The sequence below is a fragment of the Nymphaea colorata genome, chromosome 5 (assembly GCF_008831285.2).
Source record: "Nymphaea colorata isolate Beijing-Zhang1983 chromosome 5, ASM883128v2, whole genome shotgun sequence".
Lineage (NCBI taxonomy): Eukaryota > Viridiplantae > Streptophyta > Magnoliopsida > Nymphaeales > Nymphaeaceae > Nymphaea > Nymphaea colorata.
In genome coordinates this window covers 10,784,176-10,802,786 of record NC_045142.1, presented here as the reverse complement: position 1 = coordinate 10,802,786, position 18,611 = coordinate 10,784,176, and the positions used below count along the sequence as shown (strand labels likewise).

The following is an 18,611-nucleotide window of genomic DNA, read 5'->3' as shown; positions in this document are numbered from 1 at the left end:
TTTCTGCTAGGAATTGTCTAAACCTCTGCTCATTTGTGCCATACAGTGAGTGCATTTTTGAATGTGTACCGACTTGGGCAAGATCAATGCCTTGCAGTTTGCCTAAGACCTGGCGCCTAAGTCACCACTATGGCATAAAAAGTCAAGCACACCTCTGTTTCTTGTTACTTGATTTAACGGTTTAACCTCTGTTACATGTCACAAAAGGGGAAAATTGTATTAGAGATTACAATGTTTCGACGGGCAAACCCATCCCTATACTTATAAGGTTCCTCCTGAGGATGAAATTCACAAGGATAAGAAACAAGAGAAAACAGAGCAAGCAACCCCACCCTCATTTTTTCTGGTTTATTGATAAGCAAGGGTGACCAGAAGTGTGTCTCCAAAAGGAGTAATAGAGAATCATCATAACAATAGGACATTCAGAGGACTGAAAACTATTTGTGCGATGGCAAATATCACCAACCATATCATGCTCTATTCATCCAAACCCATGACAAGACTGAGTTGGCCCAAACAGATCGTGCACAAAAGCTGATACTGGCCAAAGATGACAAGTTTTGACTCTAGCATTCTCGTAACGGGAATCTCAGTAGACAGTAATTAATGGATCTTTCCCTAACAATTAACATCATAATGAATTTTCTCATTTCATTCCAACAATTTTCTCATTTTTACAAGTCAACTGCTGTTTTGTTTATTTTTATGTTCTATTCTTTGGATCTACCACAACTTAAATATTTCTTATCTGATTAACACTGTTTTTAAACTTTTGTCCGATTTTCTTCTTTGTATGTATGTGTGAGTCTATATAGGATAGTGGATCTCTATTTGTATGTCCGGTCAACATGGAAATTTGCAGAATATTGTGCCTATAAAGTTGATCTCTCTGATATGTGAGGGTTCCCGTGGTACAAACGCAGAAATGGATAGATACATGGAGTAACAGTAGCATCCTTTGATACATGTAGGCAGAGAGCCGTTAATGGATTGAACCACCTGCGGAGCTGCAGATAAACCTTCCGTTCTTCTATTATAGGTGCACTACGTATCTCCACCTGCAGGATGTAACATATACAACAAGCTAGCATGTTCATTGGTCTAAAGGATATGAGAAGCAACAGCTTATTTGTAGCTACATCATCGATCCTTTATGCAATATATAAGTTAGCTGCATTAGCTTATAGAGCAATTTTGCTTGTGGAATCAATCTGATTACATAGACGAAGCATAAGCCTAATCTGTAATATATTAGGGAAGGCTCTTCAGTATGTTCACATTTTAAGCTGATCCATTTTGTACACCAACAGATGTTGCATACAAACTAATTGCACTTGTCAGAATCTAGAAGAGGTGAACTTGAATAAGCAGACAAGAACTACTCTGGCTAACCGGTTTCCCTTCTTTCTCAATGATGCAGATGTAACTAACCTTCCATGCTAGAGAGTTTCACTTTCATGATTAACTTTTTCACCAATGGATGCGATTGTTCCTCTCAACCAGCGTGATAAATTAATCAGAAAGGGTGTGTAAACAAAGTAGCAGGTGCATGTCCAGGTGACCAACCCCTGATCATAACAGATATTGAAAGTTTTTCTCTATGGTAATCCAAATTGACGCAAATTAAAAACGACACTTACCACGCCAAAGATTTCAATGTTTGAATTGGGGTAGTACCACAGATTCCATGTCCTATAGAAGTAATGGCCACATATAATCAATAACAGTAACCACAGAGAGAGAGAGAGAGAGAGAGAGAATTCTAAAAGCAACAACAAGGAAAGAAGATACTTGATCAGTGGAATCTCCGCCAGTGGGCCGCCAATGCCAACAATGGACGCTATTGCAAAACCCAACCACGTACCATCCATGAAGAACCACACGAACTCTGCCAGAGCAAATAATGCATAGGCTTCAACGTTGGCTGCCACCCCAGCCTTGTACATTTCGGCGCTCAACTCTATGAACAGAACAAGCAACCTGGTTCACCTAGCCAGTAAATCCAAACCATTAGCATTTTTCATCCTTGCCCATTTCGCCCCATTCAATTGGAATAACAATATTCAAATCGAACCAGAAACTCAGAATGTCTAAGCTCATAAGAGGAAACAGTGAAAAGCTTACAGCAGTGACACTGACGTCTTCTGCAAGGTCCCCTCTGGAGCTTCTGATTTTGCGTATAGTTTTTCGTCCAGGAATAGCCGCAACATTCCAACAGTGCAGTAGAACACCCCAAGCAAGGGAGGAACCTGTTTCAGAGACAGATTTTCTTCTTCAAATTTCTTGTTGGCCGGCTAAAGAGATTACACAGTTTCAGAAACTAACTAAACGTCCAGTGGAAAGTCTCACCCAAATGCTTGTGTGAATAGGTCCAACGTCAATCGATCCATTCTGGTAGATTTGGAGTTGTACTCTGGAGTGGATGGCATCCAGAAGGGTGCCCAGAGAGAAACCTGAAGCAAAAAGGGCGACGGAAATAGATGGCCAAGTCTGCTTCAGAGTAGCTTTACCTTGTGGCTTGAGAGAGCATGTGGGTACTGGGGAAGAAGAAAGGCTGGGTCTTCTCAGGCGATTGATATTTAGAGGCAGGGACGAGTGCGAGATAGAACCGATGCGTGGTTTCATCTTTCCCTTTCACTTCTCTGCTGAAATCAAGATAACCGATCGTTTCCCTCACCACTTTGCTACATTCAAGAGCAGGATCACCGTTGTGAACTAGCAGATTACGAATTGCTCCCTCACTTCTTTGCTACATTCAGTAGCAGGATCGCCCTTTGTAAATTATTAGCAATTGGGAAAGCAATGCCCTTCAGTCTCCAATGGTGGAGGAGCCAATTACCGCAGGGTTTTTTCAGTCCACGGAGAGGGAGATTAGTGGGTGTCTTGCGTGGCTCATATTTATCGTCTTAGATATAAAGAACCACCAGTCTTGGCTGCCCGGTCTTGCGCGGCAAAGTTATCTGGCAATACATTTTGTTTCTTTTTCTTGTACTATTGAAACAATGTCTACCTCATGTAGTTGGTTCTTCTTATCTGTGAAGCGGGTTACTTACGCCGGCCTCTGCTCCGCTGCTGCTGCCGCTGGGTGGACCGAATAATCGTTCATGACCAATATATTTTTTGAACATTATATATTTTTTGAACAGTAAAGAAGTGTTTTCATTTTTTTTTTGTTTTATTCATACCGTTATCTCATAGTTATGATCTCATATCTCTTTTCATTTATCTCATACTATCCTTGTTATCTTAAATACGAGATAATGATATAGATATGAGATAATAGGTATAAAATAATGATAGTGGTATAAATTAATAACAAGAATAAAAATGTTCGTTATGCACGTGTAAATTGTAATATTAAAGCATTGAAGTACATATTATAGAACTCATGGTCTATGGCGCTTTTCATGTTCACTTTGAAAATGATTTTGTTATTATTTAAATTTAACATTATTTTTAAAATAAAAGGGATTTCATCACAATGAATCTCATCATATGTTAAAATTTGGATAAATGGCCAAGGTGGCAATTAACTATAGGCTAGTCAGACTTTAGTCCGAGTAAATATCTAGATTTTGAGTAGGATGGATGCACTGGACACGGGTGACACAAATTGGATTTGTCAATGATGGAAGCGTTAATAGGCTGTCGGCCAGACTCAAGGATGTATAAAGAAACATATATGCCAAAAAAAGAAATGAGTTGAGATATTTAAAAAAAAATAAATAAAACAAGAACCTTTTTAAGATTTTTAACTTTTTTCGCTTTTTTCTGTTTTTACAATAAAAAAGTTTTTTTTTAATTAATTAAAGGCAGCTTATAGCTGGAAATTTCATGCAATGCAACAGGACATCAAAATTCACATTTCTGAATTTTATTCTGATTCCATCAAAATCAGGACCAAATATTGACCGTTATTAGCGATTCCAGGACGAAATTTTCGGAATTCTTGTCCCACCCCGAGGGGCGCGACGAGAATTCAGGAAACAATTTCTTGGCCATTGGCTCGGGCCTTCGCTCCACGTCTTCGATTAGCACTACCATCTTCGAGCAAGCATTACCGCCAGAGAGAAACACAAAGGGAAAGAATGGCTGTCCATGGTAAAGGTTGCGGCGGTTTCTCTCTTTTCAAGGAATTTACCAAGGACTTGTTTCAACAACTATGATCTCACTCGTGTCAACATCGCAACCGATATAGTAAAACTCTTGGCAGCCATGGTTTCTCAAATTCCAAGAAAACACCAAGTATTGAAGCGGGACCTGCAATATATTCTACAACTTCTGGTCAATAAAAGTTAGTCATACACATATACACAAGAGTGAGATGGCAGCCATTTAAAATTACGATAAGGCGACTCCTAGTTTATGGCTCCACCTCCAACTTTCTACTGGGACAAAGGAAGGGGAAAGAAAGATGGCTCGTCCTGACCAAAAGCCAATTTGTTGCACTCGCCCATCATACAGTTCAATTGGGAACAAGATATATTGCCATAGGTTGATCGCATCCAAGAGCGTCTGCAACCGTCTTGTATGGGTTTTCCAACAACCAATGCTTAGCAGAGGCCGTGTGAAATTTCATAAACTCAGGAGTCCGATCTCTCTCTCTCTCTCTCATTTTTTTGATATGTCAGGGCTGTGGTCTTCAATCCATAAAGGTTCAAAGAAACTGTCCGTGAGCGCATCCTCTGCTGAATTGCAAGAGAGTAAGCGTTTCTTCAACGACCTGAGCTCTCGTTCATCCTTGGTTGTTTGGCCCTGTTGCCCATAGACCAGCATTTATACATCCGGAAAATAAATATGAGAGAGAAGCAGAGAGGGGGAGAGAGAGAGAGTTCACTCTAATGTCATCCAGACAAATTCTTTGATATTAAAAGTATAATTAAACAGAACAAGAACATTTTTCTGGTTGGTTCTTAGTCATTTTTATGTTGAAGAAACTAGCAGCATTGCATTCTTGACCAAAGTTTTGCATTCAACTGTTTGCTTAAGGATGTCTGGCCAAACCTAATAACACTTTCCGGCTACTATGACTAGCTTTCAATGCCATCCAAGTTACTTGCTAGCCTAAATGACTTACAGTTTTCACAGCATTTTTGAAAGCACAAAAATGAAGCGAAAAGATACTTACAAAGGTTTTCTTTGTGAGCAAAACGTCCACCAGGTACTGCAACCACAGCACGTTCGTCTTTGGAAAACTATCAAGAGAATCAGCAAAAAAACATTAACACAGATACATATTGCCATAGAACTTATCCACCTGACATTCAAAGAAAGTCTTTTGGCTCTCATGCATTTTGAAAAAAATGGTAAGTAAGCTGAAGCCAGAGAAAAAAAAAAGCATGAAAAAACAGAAAAATAAACTTTTTGAAGCTCACATGCATTAGTGTCATGATTGGTTTCTAAGAGTATTCCCAGAGTCTTTCATGCAATTAATCTAAACAAAAAAACTTATCTTTCTCAAGCTCGTCAAGTTTATATATCTGCTTACTACTCAACCAGAAGTCACCTAGTCACGGAATCCTAAGGGAAATGTTTGGGAAAAAAAAATCTCAAGGTAGCAAGCTTTCAAACTGTTCTAGTGGTCCTGCATTTCTTTTTGAAACAAGAAAAGCAGTGGTACTTACCACAATCGGCTTTTATAGAAAACATGAGGCCCGTAACATTTATCAAGTCTTATAGCAGGAAACCCAACTCTAAACATGCTTTCACAAGCTTGACTTCTCATGCCTCAAACAAATGGATTTACTCTTATAAGCTATGACATGAGTCCCAACATAGCTGGCATTTTTTAGCTATGAAACAGGTGCCCGATCAAGACAATATCTTGAAAGACATACCTCTCTTCCCAACATCCATGGGTTACTTCTAACATCTTTCTGTATGTTTCTGACTGCAGCACAAAACAGACATAAGCAGTGAAGAAAGAAGCTCGTCATCAAGAATTTACTGCTCCTTTTACCTGTTTGTCTCCTTTTGGACCCTCGAAGAGTGCTGGGTCACTAGCTAGATCCATAAATAGTATAGAGTTTCCTGCATTAGAAAAGAAAGAAGAAATAAGAAACACTGTAGGTCCCGCAAGAAACCAAGGGGCAGAATGAAATATCAAAATCTGAAAGATTAAGGTCTTAAGTCCAATCCCAGTGCAAGCAAATCAATCTCTAGTTAATAATTTTACCAATATCACATGGGTGCGGGTGTCAGCGCAGGATGTGGCAAGTTTCAAAAAAAATTGGGTGCGGGTGCGGCGAGTGTATATATATATATATATATATATATATATATATATATATATATATATATATATATATATATATATATATATGTTGTTTGTTATATAAGTAATTTTATTCGTCTCTATTTTTAGACCTTTTTTTTTATCAAGGTTACCTTAATCTCATACAAAATTCAAAGTTTAATTAAATAAAATAAGGAGGGAAAGAGGGAAGAGGGAAAAAATAAGAGGGAAAGATTGAAGAAGGAAAAAAAATGAAAAAAGAACAAGAGAAAATAAGAATGAGTGACGTCAGCAGCACCCGACTCGGCCAATCTGTTGGACTGAGTCGGGAAACGTGTCGGGCCACCCTCGCAACTGCACCCACACCCGCATTGGTGCGGGTGCGCCACCCCGTGTGACTTAGGGAAAATCATGAACTATTTCTAAGCATTAGCTCTTATATTTTGCATGTCGTTTACTTGATTTTTGGTACTGCCATATCTTTTTCAATAGAAGCCTCTAATCTCATAATTTTATTAATTATCCAGTTACTTAAAAAACAATTAAACTAAAAGATAGAAGAAACTAGAGAGAAAAACTGAAGTCTGAAAAAGAGAACCAAATTATGTTCTGAAGTGGAATGGATCTGTGCTCTACATTAGGCTGCTATTAAACATAAGCAAACTATATTTTCAAATTCTGTAACGCCTGACCAGGAACTTCCATTGGTTGATAAATTGAAACTCAAAAAGTATACTTATTCTAGTTGACCTATTCTGTCCCAAAATGGGCTTTCTATTAATTTGAAAGTGAGACAAGAAGCAATTTTACACATACCCAATGTTTAAAAACTTGCCGAGTCAACCTGGTGACTCAGCTAAGCTCGCCCCCTAGGCCCTAACGAGTCAACCCAGTAGGTTGATCGTTTTACTTTATTTTTCAATATTTTATTGCTTTTTATAGTTGATACATGTTAAGGTATAAGTTTTGTTTGTTACTTTACTGAAGATACAAGTTCAGTTTGTTAAAGTTAAACAAAAGGAAATTGATTGAGTTTTCTTCATGTTTTTGCATTTGACATGCTAAATTGCAACAATTCATGGAGGATGAACTTAGTTGTGACTTCACTTTATGTTAGTTTGACTTTTTTTTTAATCATATAAGTGAAATTAAGTCATTTTACAAACTTTTTATGTTTAAAAGACAAGTTTTATATATATATTAACATAACCCAGCCCGAGTCACTGAGTTGACCCGCCTAGTCACGAGTCAAGAAACAGCCGAGTCGAGTCCTGACTCACTGGGTTTTAAAACATTGCATCTAGCCAACTTATAGGCTTCCTAGATCATTAGAACTCAACAAGAATGGCACCGCACCTGTGTCGACATGAAAGGGTGATAAATGGGATGGCTCTGGAAACCACAAATTGGTAGTTGCCATCCTTGTGGTATTCTTAGGCATTTTGTTTATTATGTTAAATTTCATAAATATGAATAATCAATATATTTTTGTTCGAATAATCTTGTTGTGTGCATGGGTGTTTGTTTGTGTATAATATAGTTAGGACAAGGACAAAAGTAGACCATTTAAATTTTTGGTAAAAATATTTTAATAAAAATTAACAGGTTAATATGTTCATGAATACTAATTTAGTGTGAAACAAACTTTAATTGTAGTTGTTTTCATGATAAATAATGATTTTCTATCAAATTACACGTACAAACTAAAAAAATGATTAAATTAATAATTAATATATATTTCTTGCCAAATCACCCTTAAGATCATACGCATAAGGTTAGATTGCTCAAATAATACTGTGGTAATTTATTTTAAGGGGTCTAGTTTCTGTCCCTTACAGGTATGGGACAAAAACCAAACCCACTAAAACTAATTATTATAGTGTTTTTCTTGCAACCTAACCTTACAGGTATGATCTTAAGAGTGATTTTATGAGGAACATGTATTAAGTTAGCTATTTTTTTACTTTAATAATGTTTTTTAATAATAAAAAATAGACAGCTCTTATAACATCAAAATTTTGTTGGTAGAAAAAACAAGTTCCGTACAAAAAGAACTCAAATTAAAACAAGATTTATATTAAATTGATGTTTTTGAACACATTAGGATGTTCGCATTTTGTTTTAAATATTTTTGACACAAGCTTAAGTTTTTGTCCCTTACCTAAGTGCTATGGCATTGACCAATTACAATGACAAGTTTTTTTTAAAACTATTGTTAGGAATACCTTGCAATGGAAGCAGTATCAACAGTTTATGGTATAGCCATGGTTTATGGTCTTTTTTAGCAGCAGATTTAAATATTTAGCCATCTGGCAACATTGGGCAGCCAGCTGATTTCAATTTTCCATATATATATATATATATATATATATATATATATGTGTGTGTATGCATGTATGTACGTATAGTCATGTGGTCTTTGAAATTGCTTTGCATCTGTGCCCACACCTGCACCTAAGTTTGTGCCCATACCTATGCCTATATGACATAATAAATATCAGACAACAAAAATGAGGTAACAGACCCACAAAATGTGGAAGCAAATAGAATGACAACATTAGTTTGGCCATAAAGAGATAAGGAAACACGTTTGCCCAAATATCATTTAAATAAAAGAAAGATATGTATAGATACCATTGTTCATCCTAGAAAGCGTAAAATCTATTATCGATATAGAGAGCCCAAATGTTCTGGCGTGCAGTTGTTGTCCTTTGAAAACAAATTCCACTGTTTCATCTGAATTATGAGATAAGAGTATGTTGCCCCTACAGTGGAACTTTCATCGTCAGGAATGTGAAGTTAATCAAAATTGAAAACAGACTCAGAATTGAAGATGATGATAACATCGAAAGGAGTTTATTCGTGTCAAGCAGAAAAATTTTATTTAACCAGACCAGTGTAGATCACGATGTTCAAACTCACAAGCCACCTCTGCAACAGCTAAGGCAGCAGTAACCTGCAATACATCAAAAAAATATATTTATAGTTAACATTGATGCATCTGCAAACTAAGGGAAAATTTTCAGAAACCTACTTGTATCAAGAGGCTTCGAGCTTCATCAAAGTTTTTGAGCACAAAACTCTCTAGATCCTTGCCACCATCTTCTAGAATGAAGACCACATAGCACTGATGCCAAATGCAATAAATTTTAGCATATGCTGAACTGTTTTTCACTTCTCATAAGACATATACAAGATGTAAAGCAATGCGAGAACCTGTTGCTTAGGGAAGGACTCCGGATGGTCATTCTCCGATGTGTGTTTTAGATCCCAATCTTGCCATGCTTTGATTAGAAACTCCTCATAAGCACCTTGGCATACCCGTATTCTGCAAAAAATGGCACTCAGAAACTAGAAAATGAATAACTCAAGGAAATGTTGCAGACAAAACTCAATCATGATATACAAATTCTTACCAAGATTAGTTAGAGACATACCCTTTTGTTTCTATGAAATTTTTGCATGTATTTTTCTTGTTCTCTTCACCTAGGTGTCCTCTTAGTGAATTTAAAGCAAGAGAAAGGAGAACCTCTTCAAGCAGTTCAGAAGACCTCTACAGAAAATGAAGAGTATTTACAGATTTCAACTGTGAAAGGTATTCAGATGGAATGTGTTATGCATACCTTTTGAACTTCCCCATTTACCAGGAAGTCTCCATCTATGGGCACTATCTTGAAGACACAGCCACCACCCCTGAAGGCTTCACCATATGTACCTTCTCCAATTTTTGATATGTTGGTTATATGACTGTGACCGACAAAAATTCCCATGATCAGCTAAATCAACTGGATCTTATTTTCAGACATCTTTACGCTGAAAACAGGATCAGTCCCAAATCTTAGGAGGATGTCATGACAAACATGCAAAGCATGTAGAAGTTTATTTCCAGTTACAAGCATCTATGTCATTTAAATCTTAAAGTATTTCTCAAAACCTTAATAAAATTGTATTTATGAGAATAGACAGTAGTCACAGTACAACCAAGAAGTTAATGCTGTTAATATCGCAAGGATGCAAGGAACCAAGGACTCCATATGGAATCAATGAATTACATAATCAAACTTAAAATCCAACAAAAAAAGATGAAGCAGGTTTTTTGCATTATGCGACCACAGATTTAGAGGTTATTTGATGCAAATTATGTGATAGCCTACTCCAAATGGCATCAGGTTTTGGACTAGAGTAGCAAAAGGAAAGGAACTAAATTTAACTGAATAGTTTGAAGGTTAACAGCCAACCAGAACTCAGAAAATGCATCTGACAGTGTTGAGGGAGATGACTGCCCACATAATTTTAGAAGTTTGGTGAATGCATTCACATGTTGGCAGGATGATGATGATGAAGAATACAAGGACAATCTTTCAACAGCCACTTCTATTTCTTTCTCATCATTTTCACATTCCCCATTTTCTGTAACATCTTGAACCTTCTTGACATTTCCTTTGCCCTTGCTCTGAGCAACAATGCTGCTGCTTCTGATGATATTGTCTATTGAAGGACTATTTTCTTCTCCTGTTTTGCCACATCCCAGAGAAATTGAATTGCTACACTGGTGCATCAATTTGTCTGAACAGGAATCACTCACTTCAGATGATTCTGCATCTCCAAGATCATGCTTAGGAGTCAACTGGCTTTCCAGTATATCTGTCAAGGAAGCTGAACCATAACTAACTGGTTGTTTACGGAGCCATTTTCTTAAAACGGGATGAAAAGCTGATCTCATATCTTGTAAACGCATTTGCTTTTCCCCAGGTTCCTGAACCCATCGTCCAAGATTTTTGGGGGAGGGACTTTCTTCTACTAAATCAAAGGAATCAACCTCTTTAAAAAAGGCAGCTTGCTCTGTTACAAACTCCTGGATTAGCTGAATATTTTTCTTCTGCAATCAAACAAAAAGTTCAGATCAGTTTCAAATGCCTGTGGTGAATATCAAGAGAATATGGTTGCTTCTTTGACTTCTATAGTGCTACGTTAAAGAGGCACCATGTGAAACACAAAGTGCCAGTCTGAAGACACTTTTGGACACTCACAGCTTGATCTCTGTCTCTGTCTCTCTCTCCCTATAGATGGTGAGGTTTCATCCTCCCCACATTCTCTCTTTAAGAGAAAACCTTTGGCATAGAGGAGAGGATGACATTTATTGACAATGAGCAAGTGAACTCGTCTCTCCTTTTCTTACGAAATCAGAAAAGAAGGAAGGCAGCAATTTATTTTTTCATTTATTAGAAAAAAGGAATCCTTATCAAATAAAGATGAAAAAAAAGGCATTGCAGAGAGACAGATCAATTCAGAAGAAAGAGTGAACTAATGTTAATTTTCCTTTCTTTTTCTTTAAAAAATATAGAGGAAAGGAGTTGTTTTCTGTTAAAAACAAAATAAGGGGGTATATTTCCTCATTCTTTCCTCCCTTTCCTGAAAGAAAGGGATGGAGAGGGTGATACCCTTTCTTCTTAAATTTGAAAAGAGAAAGGGGATCAGGGAGAGGGAGGGAGGAAGAAACAACATACTGTCTCTTGCGTATGTCACATATGATGTAGTTAAAAGTGCTGGAATGGACCTAGTTGGGAGAGCCATGAAAGAACCTATGCAGTGTCTCCCTTAAATAGACATAGTTGAATCAGACTTCTATGGAAGATGACAACAAGATAATTTATCTCTCCTAATTGAATTCTCTCCCTTGAGCATTTAATTAGAAGAGAGGCAAAAGCAAGACATCATGGTATATATAGTTGTGACTTGTGAACTAAGTCACAGTGGCGAAAACGAAGTACCCGTACCCACTTCCCCGCACCCCTACCTATGTGACATAGCTTGTAACCAAGTATGTTTACAATTTACTACGTTTGGCACATATACTAGCATTAGCATCCAGGCACTCTATCTACCGAAAAAAGATGTCAAGTAATCCATCTCACAACTCACAATTCACCAACATTGGTCTTCTGAGGGTTTTGCTGTGGGTATCCCCATCATGTATCTTAGGAGCTTCAAGATTAAAAAATTAAAAGAAATGATATAAAAGTTATGAGGAAATATGTTATAGCATTATTTTTGCAAAAGCTATAAAAGAAATAAACTAAAACGTTTTTTAGAACATAACAAAATCACATGGAGGATTTCACTTAAAAATTATGAAAAATAAATAAATTTTGAAAATATTAGGAATATCAGTAACATTCCAATAGTTTTATTTCTGGCAACATTTAAAAAAACATCATATCGTGTTGCTGATATTATCAAATGGCGTCAAAATGATAATGATGTTGTCAAATTTTCAAAATATCAAAGATATCAGTGACTATGATGAATGATCAATTCCAAGGCAACACTCCTGGAAGCAAATTAGCCAAAAGCAACATCTTACACGAAATAGTTCTTGTTAAACTACACAATTATAAGAATGCATCATCCGGATTCCCGATATGATACCAGTAATTTTGAATCAAAAGCAACGCAGGGAAAGATAAAGCAGTCCAGCCCATACATTGCCAGCAGCTTGTTTTGGTTTCCTCTTAGGATCCTGTCTCATAAACTGTGACTTATAGCTTTCATTTTCTGAAATTGTAATGCTCGTCCTCCCTCTGCAATAGGAAAAAGTCAAGCAGAAAAGTTTTAAAAAATAAACAAATAATAGAAGTAATTTATGACAACACACTACATTCTAGACCTTTTTTTTCAGAAAGTACTACAGGATACAATTGGCTCTAGATGCAAACCAAGTTTGAAATGCTTTTTTTTTTTTTGTTTCAGCAGCAAGACAATCCGATATCAAGTGCATAAAGAGGTTAAGCCAAATCAGTCGAGCCTAAGCTTGTTAATCTCCATGAACAATGTCCTTTTTTCTGATCAGGAAGATGGACTTGGAAAATTCCTTCTAGGTTGTACCAAAAGCGCTTCCTTGAATATCAAACTCTTGACTTCTTTCCAAGTTGAAGGTCTTGAATGAACCTTCTCGGAGAGGCCTATAAAGCCCTTGTTGGCATGAAAAATATACCATTTTATGGCTGAACATACAAGAAATTTAAGCTTATGAAGACAAAACTCAAGCTGACTGGTTTATAAAACAAGTGCATTTTTTCAAGCTAAAAATAGAATCTCCTTCTCTATGCATGCTAAACACTTGAACAATCCCTCCATGTTGTCTCTACAAGCTAAAAAATTGGAGGCATATTGATCATCAGCTAACGACCCTCTATAACTAAATTAGTTGAGGATGTATTCTTCGAACTTATTTTACAAGTTGAAATAAGCTCCTTTTGAGCCGATCACGAGCAGCATTTTGAGTGGATCTTCTCGTATCCGAGCCCAGTTACAGACCAAGCAAATAGGCTGGCCACTACATGTACAAATATGAGGTCATGAGAACAACATTGTCCTACCCATGTTCTGATAATGAAGATTTGTCTGACATATTTCAGTGGCATACGAAGAACAGGCAAGTCAACATCCCAACGTTAGCAAAAGGAACAGATGGGTCGCAATCGATATTCTACAATGGAAATCCTAAATTAGATAAAAGGATTTCAGGGACAGTGGTTTCTTCATCATGAATCTAAGCGAAAGATAATGTTAAACTTTAGGCTTCCCAAAAAAGTCTTACAAAGAGGCATAGCCATAAAAAGGTAGAATAGGTAACCTGCAGCTACAGTCGAATTGTGTAAATTCAAAGAACAAGGAAAAGGAGGACGACATCTGACCTTGTAGAAAGGGAACGGTGCATCAAGCTGATTCTCCTTCCCACCATTCCTCTCCTCCGACCCACGTCCTCGGGCCTGCGCATAAAACAAGAATAAAGGACTTTAGGGACTGCCACTGAAGAAAAAGTTCAAAATCAAAGCAACTCACACTTGAACATCCTTGCCGGTTTGCTTGGCCGACTTCCTTCTGTAGATAACGCCAATCCTCAAGGCGTCTCTTTCTTCCCCTCCCCTGTCATCCGCTTCGAGAATTTGCGACCAAAGATCGACTCTACCTTCAAATGAAAAAAGACACAACAACGACAATGACAACAACAACAACAAGAGGACTGTAAACAACTGGGACTGTAAGTTCGGCAAGGACATTGCAAAGGGGAGAGGTGTACCTACTCTGGTAGCCATTGCAGGTGGATGGTACTGATGGTGATTGCTGAAGAAGGGCGGGTGGAAATGAACAAACCGCTTCGCGGGGTAATCACAGGAGACCGGGCGTCCGAGTTGGGGTCGGAAGTTTGGAAGGGAGTTCCGGGCAGGGGAATCCCACTGAGCTTGGCGCCCCGGCCCCATACCTCCGCTTTCAAATTTCAATTTCTTTCCGAAAAAAAAAAAAAAAAAACTGAGATGACTAAAAGTACGCCTCACATTTTGATATTGCTTAAAGCAAAACTAAGTTTTTCATATTTAATAAATATATATAAATATTTACGGCATGATAATTATTGAATATGTAAATATTTATCATTTCATTGTAACACAAAATCTACTTAACTTTGTGGTACTGGCCAACATGAATTGGTGATTAATTCAGTGAAAGCCGCAGGTAACGAAAGTAGCGAAAGTTCCTCCTCCCGATCCCTTTTATCTTCTGTTCTGTGTTCACTTTTCATCTTCTTTCAACGCTTCTCTGCCTTTTCTTTTTAACTGACAAGGGGAATTTATTTTGTTCTATGGAGAAACTCCCTAACCATTTGAAAAAAGTTAAGCATTGCCCAATACTTTTCTTTCTAAGTTTTTCAATATTTGTCCGTCCAAATGAAAAAATATATAATCATCCAAAAGAGTGTAAGTAGCTGCGTCGTCTCTCTCATATTATAGCTTGACGGGACACCCATTTAACAACCACGACCAAAAGTTGAGCTTTCATAAATAATGCCAGGAGGATATTGAAAGTTTAACTACTATAGTATAAGTTTAGTCCTAAGAAGATTTATTTTCTTCTTAGGACTTCTCATGCATGTTACATACATATTTGGATCCAACCAAGAAAGTCACTTGTATATCTATTTGATTCACTTCACGTTGTTATAGGAGTGGCAACAGCCAACAGAGGCACGGCTTTGCGCATGGTGAGCCCGAAGTATTCCTCCACATCAAGTTTTTCTGGAGACATCCCTTCAGGAAGCTTCCACTCAAAACAATGGATGAGAGCAGCGAGTGTTAGATGAACGGTGCGGACGGCCAGAGGTATGCCAGGGCACATCCTTCTTCCTGATCCGAAAGGAATGAAATGAAAATCCTTCCCCTTGAAATTTATATCCGACTCCAAAAACCTCTCCGGCAAGAAGGCCGTCGGGTTCTCCCAATAGGTGGAGTCGCGGCCGATCGACCATGCATTGACTAGCACTTCTGTATGTTTCGGGACGGTGAACCCACCGACCTTTGTGGTGACATCTGCTCTATGGGGGACAAGAAGAGGAATTGGTGGGTGCAACCTCAAGGTCTCTTTCACGACTGCCTGTAAGTAAGGGAGTTGCTGAATGTCTGTCTCCTGAACCACACGATCTTTGCCGATGATCTGTTTGAGTTCCAAACGTACGGTCTCCATTTTTTTCGGGTTGAGGAGCAGTTCGGCCATTGCCCACTCGATAGTACTGGAGCCTGAGTCAGTGCCGGCAGTGAACATCTCCTGTTGCATGAAAATTGCTTAAGTCAATCATGAATAATCAATTTCTAACTAATATTTCTTTTTAATTCAAATAAGATTAGATCGACATATTCATGGCCTCCTCTAACTTTAGTGTAAAGGTTAAAGCCTCCCCTTTCTCTATTCTCCTTGTTTAAGGTGATGGTAAGTGTAAAGCAGTACCCTCACGTCCTTTTTTTTATGGGTTAGAATTAAGTCATGTAACTTTTACATTAGAACCTAAGTGAAAGAAATATACACATTAATTAGAGTGTCACATGTTCATTTTTTTATAATTTAGAGAAGTAACACTCACATATGAATCAAACTAATAACTAGATCTTACCCTCCGACTAGCTATGCTACTCCTCTCACGGTCTCGCATAACTTCCATAAAACTATTAGAAGAAAGTAAGAGAAACATATCAAACCATACCAGTAACAAGGGCTTGATGCATTCTTTTTTGAACTCTGACCCCGTCTTAGTGCTCAGCTCCAGGAGCACATCCAAGAAGTCACCTTTCTTCTCTACCTTGCTGGTAGAATACAACTCATTGCGTTTCTCTATGATCTCATCAAACAATTCATAGAACCGCTTGATGTAGACCGCTGCTTGGCGCCTGACCCCTTGTGGGTCCACGTACTTCAGCAGTGGGAAGAAGTCTGAGATGTTTGGCGACCCGAGGGCACTGGCCGTATCCCCAAGCAATGCCCGGAACTCGGTGGCCGACTCTGAGCCGAGGCCTATGGTGTCCTGGGAGAAGAGGGTGTTGGAGATGGAGTTTAGAGTGGTCACCACGGCGCACTCGCCGATGTTCACTGCTTGCCCGCCTCGGCAAGCCTCTCGGACATGGAGCAGCAGCTCCTGCACCTTCTGTTCACGCAGCCCCCTCAGTGAGTCCAGCCTCCGGGGAGTGAACAGCTCGCTGTTGCAGATACGCCTCATCTCTCGCCATCTCGGGCCGTTCTGTCCCAACCCCAGCGACCATTTGGAGTGGTCCAATGGGCTGGCTGCGTCCATGACACTTCGCCCTACGAATGAAGATGCGAACATAAGGTTGACATGATATATATCACTTAATTCGGTATGCCCATGCACGCAGTTTTGATCCATGCATGGATTGGTTTGGAGGTCAGCTCCCATTGGAGATGGGATCTAAATAATCCAAGTCCAATCGAATAGTATAATCACGGTACTTTCACCGTCGAAGCATAGTGGAAACAAATAGACAAATGGACGGCCCTTCGCACACGCTTCTTACAAGGGTATTTTAGCCATTTTTGAAAAAATGGATATTTTAACATTGTATGAAAACTGATTTCCTTCTTTTCCCTCATAAGGAGTGCCCTTTTCTTAATAAACTAAAGGCTTTTTGGGTCATTTCATCTACTTTATGAAGAATACTTTCAAGGCCATTTGGCTATATAGCATTTGGCTATATAGACCTCAAAAATTAAGGGACAACTCAATGGAACCCTAGAATTAGAGAGATGGTTACGGCCGTTGGGATGCAACATGTACAACTCTCATGTATAGCTCTCCGATATGTGGACATTTGACTCACTTTTAGGTGTAGGTATCATGTACATAGACTTGTATACTTATGCATCGTGTATAAATTTGTGTATATAATCAGCTAGATTTTCATCAACTTACTTCAAATGTACATAAAGAACCGTTTCATAAAAACAACTTCTACCAGTATTGGATGTCACAAGAAACCTTTAAAGGACCGTTTCATAAAAACAATTTCTACCAGTATTGGACGTCACAAGTAAGAAACCTTTACTTGAAAAATACTAAGTACTTCAAATTTTAATATAAGAAGGAAAAAATAACTATAGGACGTCAATTGGCCACTGTGTGAGCAGTTGCCAGCACAAGCCTACACGTTACCCTGCCCTTGCAGCTAAGGGAAGAAAAGAAGCTTAGGCAAGTTGCTGTGCTGCTACGGACTGAAAGGGATTACTTGAACGACAAATTAAGGCTTGGAACCGTGCTGATTGATTGCACCCGTTTGCAATGTTATACCTGCGAAGGCCTGGTCATGCTTCTGCAGCACCTCCGCGGCCATTTCGGCGGAGGAGACTACCACCGTGGTTTTGAAGCCGAGCCGCAGCGTCATCAGCGGGCCATACACTCGGGCAAGCTCCGCGAGGGACTCATGGGGCTTGGTGCCCATTTGGAAAAGGGAGCCGAGGATCGGGAGACCCACCGGACCCGGCGGGAGCTTGCTGGATTTTACGGAGAAGAGACGGAAACTGTAGATGCAGGCCAAGAAAGTGACGAACCACAGAAACAGATTGAGAAGATCCGCCATTTTTCTCAGCTCGTTGGAGTGGCTTCGCTGATGGAGGAGGGAATGTGCAGAAGCCAAGGCCCGTCTGTTGCTTAAGTAATGTGGAGTGTGATACAAAGCACGCCAGACTTGAACATGGAGGTAGCGATGGTAATCAATATTTCAAAATGTGACAGGCACGAGGCAGGACTGGTGAAAGGGGAAGGGGTACTGAAATTCTTCTCAGTAGACTTCTTTATGGAAGGTGAAAGTGGTAATTCTCTAATCCCTTCTAGTTAGTCTCCTTAACACATCCCATAAAATTGGAACGATACAAAAGAGTTAGCCCACGCATAAACGGGCTATACCAAGAGAGGAATCACCGTTATGTGGCAAAGGACAAATGTCTCTTCTCATTCATAAAAGCTTGCTTTCGGCTTATCGGTCTTTATGTTTTGTTTGGTAGTGGTAGCTTTCGATCTAAGATTGAATGCTAC

General features: G+C 38.7%; 3 protein-coding genes across 6 annotated transcripts; all 3 read right to left on the bottom strand.

Annotated features, from left to right (window-relative positions):
- Positions 1–849: 849 nt before the first annotated feature.
- LOC116253829 (uncharacterized) lies at positions 850–2,924 on the bottom strand. 3 transcript variants are annotated; one of them, XM_031628784.2, is made up of 6 exons: positions 2,350–2,916; positions 2,125–2,249; positions 1,792–1,980; positions 1,641–1,692; positions 1,432–1,568; positions 850–1,058 (listed from the first exon to the last, which is right to left on the bottom strand). In XM_031628784.2, the coding sequence occupies exons 1-5, from the start codon at positions 2,623–2,625 to the stop codon at positions 1,440–1,442; spliced, it is 771 nt and encodes a 256-aa protein (XP_031484644.1). In that variant the 5' UTR covers positions 2,626–2,916; the 3' UTR covers positions 850–1,058; positions 1,432–1,439. The 3 variants fall into 3 exon arrangements, with proteins under 3 accessions (XP_031484644.1, XP_031484641.1, XP_031484643.1); XM_031628781.2 differs by lacking the exon at positions 1,432–1,568 and having other exon boundaries at positions 2,350–2,924; XM_031628783.2 differs by lacking the exon at positions 850–1,058 and having other exon boundaries at positions 1,151–1,568; positions 2,350–2,915.
- A 1,322-nt stretch (positions 2,925–4,246) lies between these two features.
- Positions 4,247–14,512, bottom strand: LOC116255306 (serine/threonine-protein kinase haspin homolog). Of its 2 annotated transcripts, none has more exons than XM_031631096.2 (15): positions 14,319–14,512; positions 14,081–14,207; positions 13,933–14,007; positions 12,720–12,816; positions 10,474–11,114; positions 9,859–9,982; positions 9,673–9,788; positions 9,452–9,563; positions 9,270–9,362; positions 9,130–9,191; positions 8,870–9,000; positions 5,960–6,030; positions 5,838–5,890; positions 5,129–5,195; positions 4,247–4,755 (listed from the first exon to the last, which is right to left on the bottom strand). In XM_031631096.2, the coding sequence occupies exons 1-15, from the start codon at positions 14,497–14,499 to the stop codon at positions 4,612–4,614; spliced, it is 2,094 nt and encodes a 697-aa protein (XP_031486956.1). In that variant the 5' UTR covers positions 14,500–14,512; the 3' UTR covers positions 4,247–4,611. The 2 variants fall into 2 exon arrangements, with proteins under 2 accessions (XP_031486956.1, XP_031486957.1); XM_031631097.2 differs by having other exon boundaries at positions 14,323–14,460.
- Positions 14,513–15,034: 522 nt separating this feature from the next.
- Positions 15,035–18,391, bottom strand: LOC116254018 (cytochrome P450 76T24-like). Its single transcript, XM_031629040.2, has 3 exons — positions 17,868–18,391; positions 16,272–16,867; positions 15,035–15,838 (listed from the first exon to the last, which is right to left on the bottom strand). The coding sequence occupies exons 1-3, from the start codon at positions 18,154–18,156 to the stop codon at positions 15,227–15,229; spliced, it is 1,497 nt and encodes a 498-aa protein (XP_031484900.1). The 5' UTR covers positions 18,157–18,391; the 3' UTR covers positions 15,035–15,226.
- Between the last annotated feature and the right edge of the window lie 220 nt (positions 18,392–18,611).

Coding starts and splice junctions, on each gene's coding strand:
- LOC116254018 (XM_031629040.2), bottom strand. CDS start 18,156: ATGGCGGATCTTCTCAATCTGTTTCTGTGGTTCGTCACTTTCTTGGCC. Junction 16,868..17,867: donor GCATGACCAGGCCTTCGCAG/GTATAACATTGC, acceptor CTTCATTCGTAG/GGCGAAGTGTCATGGACGCA. Junction 15,839..16,271: donor GCATCAAGCCCTTGTTACTG/GTATGGTTTGAT, acceptor TTCATGCAACAG/GAGATGTTCACTGCCGGCAC.
- LOC116253829 (XM_031628781.2), bottom strand. CDS start 2,625: ATGAAACCACGCATCGGTTCTATCTCGCACTCGTCCCTGCCTCTAAAT. Junction 2,250..2,349: donor CTATTCACACAAGCATTTGG/GTGAGACTTTCC, acceptor TCTCTGAAACAG/GTTCCTCCCTTGCTTGGGGT. Junction 1,981..2,124: donor AAGACGTCAGTGTCACTGCT/GTAAGCTTTTCA, acceptor TAGGTGAACCAG/GTTGCTTGTTCTGTTCATAG.
- LOC116255306 (XM_031631096.2), bottom strand. CDS start 14,499: ATGGGGCCGGGGCGCCAAGCTCAGTGGGATTCCCCTGCCCGGAACTCC. Junction 11,115..12,719: donor CAAAACAAGCTGCTGGCAAT/GTATGGGCTGGA, acceptor GTTTGATTGCAG/AAGAAAAATATTCAGCTAAT. Junction 6,031..8,869: donor GCTTTCTAGGATGAACAATG/GTATCTATACAT, acceptor TTTCTAATGCAG/GAAACTCTATACTATTTATG.